Source organism: Cicer arietinum, chromosome 5, assembly GCF_000331145.2.
Source record: "Cicer arietinum cultivar CDC Frontier isolate Library 1 chromosome 5, Cicar.CDCFrontier_v2.0, whole genome shotgun sequence".
Lineage (NCBI taxonomy): Eukaryota > Viridiplantae > Streptophyta > Magnoliopsida > Fabales > Fabaceae > Cicer > Cicer arietinum.
The window spans coordinates 74,699,016-74,707,900 of record NC_021164.2 but is presented as its reverse complement, the minus strand read 5'-3'; the positions used below and the strand labels follow the sequence as shown (position 1 = coordinate 74,707,900).

The 8,885-nt window shown below is 29.8% G+C and overlaps 1 protein-coding gene and 1 long non-coding RNA gene across 6 annotated transcripts in view; one reads left to right on the top strand and one right to left on the bottom strand.

Annotated features, from left to right (window-relative positions):
• LOC101515344 (uncharacterized) overlaps positions 1–2,373 on the top strand; it is a 4,350-nt gene extending 1,977 nt beyond the window's left edge. Inside the window, exons 4-6 of one of the 5 annotated variants that reach the window (XM_073368924.1) lie at positions 7–303; positions 989–1,042; positions 1,171–2,373. In XM_073368924.1, coding sequence (XP_073225025.1) covers positions 7–303; positions 989–1,030 — 339 coding nt within the window. In that variant the 3' untranslated portion in view covers positions 1,031–1,042; positions 1,171–2,373. Of the gene's footprint in view, positions 1–6; positions 684–988 lie in introns of those variants that run through there. The other 4 variants (XM_073368922.1, XM_073368923.1, XM_073368921.1 and 1 more) reach the window with 4 other exon arrangements.
• Positions 2,374–6,693: 4,320 nt separating this feature from the next.
• LOC113786616 (uncharacterized) lies at positions 6,694–8,821 on the bottom strand. The gene is made up of 4 exons (XR_012163328.1): positions 8,709–8,821; positions 8,346–8,386; positions 7,652–8,266; positions 6,694–7,557 (listed from the first exon to the last, which is right to left on the bottom strand). It is a non-coding gene; the product is annotated as an uncharacterized lncRNA (long non-coding RNA).
• Positions 8,822–8,885: the final 64 nt, after the last annotated feature.

Sequence of the window (8,885 nt, the reverse complement as noted above, 5' to 3'; positions counted from 1 at the left end):
CTCTTTCCCGAAACCATTAGAGAACCAGATTATTCTTGTAGTAATCTGAGCTCAGTCGGCAGCTGTAGTGTATTAAGTGGTAGGGGAAATGAATTTTTTGGTGATACGTTAGCAGGTCCTTGCCAAAGTGATGAAGATACCCTTCGCAGTGATGCAGATTCTTTAGATATTGAAGATGCAAATGGATTTTTTTGTGACCGGTTAGCAGGTGTTTGTGAAAGTGATGAAGAAACATGTTGCAGTGATGCAGAATCTCTAGATGTTGAAGATGTGGATGAAGGATGCACCATTCTTCCAAAAGAGGTTGTTACAAAAAGAATCCATAGGTTAGAGTTGAATGCTTATCACTGTACCTTAGAAGCAATGTATGCTTCTGGTCCTTTAAGTTGGGAAAAGGAAGAATTATTGACTAACCTTCGTATTTCACTCAATATTTCAAATGATGAACATTTGACAGGGATAAAGAACTTAGTTTCAGGTGGTCAGAATTTTTAAATGTTTACATAGGGGAGATTACTATACTATTTTTCATTTTTGAAAACCCATGTACAGCATTATTAGGTTCTGAACAAGATAACATTTTTCAGATTCATCATTTTATGCTATTCATGCTGTTCTAGAAATTATGATGCCACGTTCAATAAGAACATATCAATTATCAAGTAACAATGCTGTTTATTTTATTTCTCCTCTTTCTGATTTTGGTTATCTTACTTGTTGTCCTTTTTTTTCTTCCCAATATTAGAAGTTGTGAGCTACTATTCCCGCAATGAGCTATGAGAGATTCATCTAGTTTACTCAATTACTTTCCGATGCTATGTATATAATTTAATTGACAAGCAGTGATTAAGGTCATGTATATAGTTTTTGCAGTACGACACAATCTAAAATATTGCCTAATTGCAATAAACTTCATTTGCCATTTATTTTATTGTATGAATTTTTTCCACCATTTGATTATTATTGATGAATCATAATGATTTTCCAGGGCCAGTGTAGGAGGCTTGCATGCCTTGCTTCCAATGGCTAAATATGATACTAGGTTTGCCTCTTTTTCTCTCTGCAAATTAATTGGTGACATCTACCATTAATTATCTCAGAGATAAGATATTTCTGACCTCTGTTTGTTATGATTGTTTATGTGCTTTCCAATAATACTGGATATCTCAGGTGTGCTTAGAACTCACACTTGCCATGTCATGGCCAGAACATGAACTTGCTTAAAAGCTGCAGACACAACCATCATATCTATGGATGATCTACTTATGCTTTTATTCAGATAATGGTAGTCTATTTTATTTATTTGCATACTGTGTGAATTATCTTCATGTGACTTGAACGATTTATCCCATCAGTTGAAAAGCAAGATGCCAGGATGTAACAAACTGTACTGATACTTTGCTAACCGGTAAAAAACCTCACTTTGCTCTTATTCTCCATGATCGACCAACTAGGTTCCTTCAGGGTTTTATGGTTGTTTTTATTGTATCCTCCTCTCTTTTGGGTTTGTCACAGAGCAACTCCAACTCTCACTCTCCTCTGGTATTCATTTATCACACATTTACAGTGTGCGATCTCTTGTTTAAAATACTCACAGGCATTATTGTGCGTTTTTATTTATTTATTTTATGAACACTCTTGAATTGACTGCTTTGAGATAGAGCATAGTTTTAATCACTGATCTCGTCCAGGGTAGATTCATTTTATTGTTTTTGTCTCTAATTGATTTTGTTGTTTATTAGGTTATTTTGGTTTATGGGTGTCTACTGATTTCAAATTAAGTGGGGTTGATACATTTTGCTAACCTTGCAACTCACCTTAGTAAATACATAATTTTTAAATGTCAATTTTTTGTAAAGTTAGCATGTAACCTTGATATTGATGAACATCCTCGTCTTGGCTATTTGAAAGCTTAATTAGCTAAACATTATGGTTCTATGCATTTGTTTTAAAGATATTCTAAAGTTTGTTTAGGTTATTCTGGTTGTGTATTTAGTTTTGGCTGTTGACTGTGTGTCTCTTATTTTTGTACTGGTATTGCTGCCGAGCTAATCAAGTTTTGACTTTGATATCAAAAGGCTTATGGAAAGGATGTATTTAAAAAGATGATACCAACAAATGAGTATTGATGCACGATTGATTGTGTGCGACTCACTAGGACTGCTGTTGAGCTAGTCAATCTTGACTCAACAAAGTATCCAAGAAGATGATTTGAACAAGCAACTTTATGCACATTGTTTTTGTTCCCTTGCATATTAAAGTAAAGTACGATATGTTTTCTTTATTTGAAATGGAATTCTAATTCTATCTGTCTATGTTACAGTTCAAAATGTGGTATTAGTTCTTTACTTAACTTTTATTCCATTTGTTTAATGCTGTGTCTTGTAGTTCATTATCATCTTAGCTAAATATTAGTTTTTTTGCAGTTGTGTTTGATTTAATTTATATAGCCGTTATAAGCTCAATAACAATGTTATTTATTTATGCGCTCACTAGAATTTGCCAATCAACTAAGATATCTAAATCCGAAATTTATTTCAAAATAAAATCTAAGATATCTAAACTCCACATTGGCCCTTACTAATTTGATGCAGATTTGCAAGTAGTTTGTTCATTCTAGGTTGGCTGTGAAGTGTGCCGCCAGTTACGGGTTTTGTTAATTAGTTATTTTTTCTCACAATGTTTTGCCTTTTAAAATTATTTTTTGAGAAAATGTGTAACTATTTTATGTCTGTTTTGTTTCAGTTTTCTTTATTAGTTAGCTAAGAAGTTTTGGTGTAGATTATTTATGATTTTTTATTTTCTTTATCCAATTAAATAATTGAAATACTGAATTATATAATAGCATAATACTTATTATCTTTTAAACTTTATTTAATATTTAAGATTATCTTCATTTTTCTAATCAAATTATATAATTTGCACGTTATTAAACTATAGATACTGAGTAGAGTTGGCCAAAGCTACTATTATTTGTCAATTTCTAGGAAGAAATTAGAAAATGGTGATTCTAAAGGAACTTGTATATTTTAGGTTTAATTTTATTTTTGATCTTTTTATTTTAGTTGAATTACGAAAATAGTACTCTTATTTTATTTATTTTTAGTTTTGGACTTTACACAAAATTTTGGTCTAAAACTTAATGAAACGTTGATGTATATTAAAAAAAAGATAGGACAAATTATATGTTGATTAATTGTATTTTAATATTATTTCAAATTTAAAAAACTACAATTTCTATTTTAAAAAATAAATATTCTATTTTATTACAAAAGGAAAATAGAAAACAAACAAAAAAACACTTCGTTAGACGTGAAATCCTAATTTCATAAAAGAACAAAAAGCATAAGGCAAATCAAGTTTCCTTCGATTACTACAAAGCACAAAGAGAATTCTCATATTGGTCGAGTTCTAAGATTTGGAACAATATTAAAATAAAATTAATTCACATGGACTCTTTTCCATATTAAATTTGCTACTATCTTTTTGAAATTCAAATATATGACTTTAAAAAAGAATTTAAATAGGATGTCCTATGAAGTTAGATTTCAAAATAGACTCTATGTACAAATATATTCTACTTTATAAGATTGATAAATAGAATTTGTTTTAATACTTCACTTCACTTCACTAGAGTCTGAATTTGTAAAGAGACTTGTAGGTAACTAGGTATATTAATATCTAGCAAAATTTAGCATATTACCCCTTTTTTAGCAAAGTTTAGAAAGGTTTTCATAATCATACTAGTTTTCTAGCACTTATTATCCGAGTCAATTAGATCACGGACTCTATATTCACAAACTATTATTCAGTTGAACTTTGCTAAGCACTCTCAAACCACTGTGAAGACTAATGACTCAATATCTACTACACTTCTCCTTATATTTAAGATTCTTTCCTAATATAATTTATTATTTTCATAACACCTTTTTCAAATTACAATATGTCTTCAATAACTTTTGACAAAACTACCTCCACTCTCACTTCTGTTTCAGAATAATTGAGGACAATTTTAAAAATAAAATGTATATTGTGGAGACATCTAATGTAAAACTTATTTTTCCGAGTTATTGTATATTGATCAAGAGGTCTTGCATATAGAGACTAAATGTAGTATTTGACAAAATATGATGATTTTTAGTTTTTTTTTTTTTTTAAACTTTGTTTCATACAATATAGCTATTGATAAGCAATGAGAAGTTGATGTTGCTTATATAGGTCCTAAAACATAGTTTTAAGCAACATTCCAATGGTCAAAAGGCTAAGTTACCGAACTTAAAAAATAAAGAACCTCATTTCATTCACCTTGTGGATTCAATTTACAAGAGAATGTTGGAGATTATCAGCGTTTTGTAGTATTCTTAACATAAAAATAAAATAAAATAAAAAAATTTAATGAGTGCAATAGTTATTTTGAGAGAAAGTACTATAAAGTGTTTATAAGTAGTGGGTAAACATTATTCTATAAGCTAGTTATGTGAGATTGTGAATAACTCAACCCAAATTTTAAAATGAGCAATGATATTTTAACACAATTTTAAACACAAATACAAACACAAATACTTGACCCCCATACAATCTATCTCTTCATTTAATTTCTCCCTTTTTTTACTTTTCCCGTTTTTGTCTTTCTTTTTTCACTTTTTTTTTTGTCTTTCTCTACAAAAATAAACACATTCTTCCATAATTCATCCTTCTTCCTTTTATTTACTGATATTAATCAAATTTTTTATGAAGTAACTTGAGCAACTTTATCTCTTCACTTGCAAAGTAACTTCTCATTTATTTCTTTCCTACAATGTTGAGTTTCAAATTTTGTCTTTCATTTAAGAATGTGTTGTTTTTTTTAGACAATTATATTGAGAAAAATCGCAGTTGTTTTTGGTACATTGTTTTGCTTATATATGAATTTTTGTTTTTTAGATTCATACACGTTTTAATGAGGACCTAAAATGAGCTAATCAAGACTTTATAATAGTTTTTAGTTTTATTTGTGTTTAATTTGAATTGTAATAATTTTGGTACTTTGTTTTAATTCCGGGTCTTTTTGATTTTTTGTTTCTGGTTAATAGTGTAAATATTATTGGTTAGTGAAATACAATAGATGGTTAATGATCAAATTGAATTATTTTTTGTAGTTTGTGTGACATTTGCACTATCAATTGAAACTTCATGGATTTTGGAACTATTGAATATGAAGGTATCATAGTTGACAACCTTGATGATGATGACAACATATGTTGTTGGGAGCCTGCAAAAGGGATGTGTTTTTCTTGCTTAGATGAAGTCAAATCATTTTATGAAGAGTATGCTTTGAGAAAGAATTTTGGATGGAAAAGGGCAAGATAGGGAGCTATGCTACTTAATTTTATCATGCTCAATAGAGGGGTCTAAAGTGTCAAAAATTTCGTGTACGTTAAAAATACTTCCAACTAAGGTAAATAATTGGGCTGATGCAAGAAGTAGAGCTGCTTATGAATACTTTGGAGATGTTGTGACTTTTGACACAACATATTTGACTAATAAGTATGACATGCCTTTTATTGTGTTTGTTGGTGTGAATCACCATGGTCAATCAAGATGTGGACTGTTATCAAGTGAAGATACAGATTTATTTGTATGACTTTTCAAATCATGGCTTCGTTGTATGCTAGGAAAGCTCTCTCTGGATATTGTGACTCAGAGACTAAAGAGGTCAAAGAATCGAACCAATCAAAGCGATGATAGAGAGACTACCTTTGTAAGTTTTTTTCGTCCAAAAATTATATATCCATCATTTACATATTATATTAAAATATTTATTTTTTGTTTATTGAAATGTGTAGGAGAGCAATACTCAAATAGTGAAAAATCATAACGAAAGTAACATCTGCATAGAATCATCTATTGATGTTATCGAAAGTAACACATTGGTTCATATTTGAATTTATGACTGAGTGTATGGTTGTATTATTATATGTAAGATTGTGTTAACTTATTATATGTTGTTGTTCATGTTGGAAGTAATACATCATTTTTGGATCTTTTGTCACAATTCAGCACAACTATGTGCTAAATTGTAAATGTTTTATCAATTTTTTATATGACATTTTGTTGCAACAAACAGTCAAGTAAATTGATTGTATGAGAAGCATGTACGTGGTTTATCATTTTTGTCACTTTTTTTTTATCATTTATGGATTTTAACAGAATGTTTGGTCTTTCTTATGAGATAAAATATAAATCTGGTCAATGACTTTAAGAGACATGGTTAATGGATTTGAAGAGAATGTTTGGTCATTCTTATCAAATAAAATATAAATCTAGTTAATGACTTTAAGAAACATGGTCAATGAATTTGAACTGAAAACTTGAGCATTATAATCAAACAAGATATAAACATGGTTAATGACGTAAAATAATATGGTTAATTTATTGCACAACTTGGTTAATGTATTTGAACATAATGTTTGGTCATTCTTATCAAACAAAATATAAATCTGGTTAATGACTTTAAGAAACATGGTTAATGTTGTGAACAATTTGGTTAATGAATTCGAACTGAAAACTTGGGCATTCTAATCAAACAAGATATAAACCTGGTTAATGACTTAAAACAATATGGTTAATTCCTTGCACAACTTGATTAATGGATTTGAACAGAAAGTTCATAAAAACAGAAATAGAGAAACTTAAAATATCATACATATTTGTTCATAAAAGAAAAAAAAGTTCATTCATATTTGTTCATAAAAATAAAAAAAAAACGAAAAATACAGGCAAAAAGTGTAGTTCAAATTCCACCAACTACATCGCCATAGAGAACCTCCCACAAACTCAAAATATGCCCATAACACACTTATTTTTTCCTCTTCTTCTTTTCATCCGGATTCACAAATGGACTTTGATTGACTACACTTTTAACTTGTTTCCTTGGCTTATCTTTCATTCTCGTAATTATGTTTGACGTTGCTTTTGCTGAACTGTTCACATTAGGCTCACATGCGACTTAATCCCCAACATTCTCAACAGGGGTACTAACTCTCACTTCACCTGTTGACAAATAGTATGTTATTAACAAGTCCAATTGCATACCATAAATATTTAGCATATGAAGTTGAGGGGAATCTATTACAAGCTCTTGATGGAGAAGCTCCAACAAATTCATGATCGGATTCATGCATTGGTTGATGTTTACACGATTCTTCTTTCAACAATTTTACCTCACCCTCAAAAGTCGAAATCTTCTATTGGGACTGCCTATTCTCCGCCACCAATCATTGATAATCAACATAACGTACAATTTGATTTTCTTGTTCATGCAATGCTTCATTTACCATGTCAAATTTAAGTTTTTCATTTGTGGCAATTAACTATTCAATTATCTTGCAAAACGAAAAACAATTGAAACACACATTATTATTAAAAAAGTTATACAATCAAATAATATAAATGCTTACCATGTTATTTTGAAATGCTTTTAATATTGTATTCTTCTCACACTATAAGATTGGCCAATTCAAAAATCTCGGGAATCTAAACTTGGGAACAGAAGGACAAGTGGTTGAACGCCCAAATCTAAAATAAATATTAATATACTTAATAAATGCATTTTAATTTAAAGATAACACAAGATAGAAGATGGTGACATAAAACGATATAAAATATATACCTGTAGGACAGTTGCACAACCTGTTATGTGTGTTTGCGAATCTACCTTCCCCTCTTTCAACACAATTTCAATCCTACTTAAACTTTCAACTAAAACATTATACACCACTACACTCCAATTGTAGTTATGCAGAGACTCTAGATCATCAAGTATTTTAATATAACGAGTATTTACTCGATTTTCTGATTAAGGAAAATAGAACTCGCCAAAGGCAGAGAGTATATAAAGTCTACAAAAATTGACTATATTCTGACGATACATGTGAAGCAACACACCAATCATATCACAAGTTACTTTTTTTTCTTCTATAAACAACAACAACGTATCAAATTCCTCATTTTAATATTCTTTCAAAGGCTCGCCTACTATTGGTAGTCCTATAGCCAAACATATGTCACTTGGAGTAAAATTAACTATCCCACCTCTAATCCTAAATACCCCACTACGTCCATCCCACCTACTAGCCAACTCCGACAATAGAGCACCAGAAATTTGTAAATTTTTTGGCATATCTAAAACCCATTTGAATGGAGTTGTCATAATTTGATTTGCATTTGCTAAATGAAGGTTGATTTCATGCAACAAATTTAGTAAACATCCATGTCTCGCACGTATCTGAAAAGTATGAATATATGGTTAATATTGATAAATGAATTGCAACAATACAAAAACAACTAGTTTATAAATTCCTTACATTTTTTTCATTTGTCAGTGTCATGTCTTAAAACATCATAACTGTAAAAAAATAAATACCAAAATATTAACATTTAAATAAAATAGCTCATTTATGATACTAAATTTGTCTAAATTGAAATAATAGACAAAAATATACTTGAGTTGTCTTCAAGGCATTTAAGCATATAAAACAAAACCATTTGAGCATATAAAGCAAAATCATTCTGTCTAATTAAGTTGTTGTGTGTTTGCAGCTGCACGGTCACTATTTATAAAAAAAATTCCAAAGATCAAGGCAAGATATGACTATGGAATGGTGATATTTATATTAACATTTTGTTTGGTTATTGTAAGGGGGTACAGAGTGGAAGAACTTTTCGACCTTGCACATCATAGACCTTCAACAATTATAATAGGAGCAGCAACTTGTATGCTCATTTCCATATTTGTTTGTCCTGTTTAGGCAAGTCAAGAACTTCGCTTCCAACATTCAAAAACTAGCAAATTACCTTGAAGGTATAATAATAATAATAATAATAATAATAATAATAATAATAAT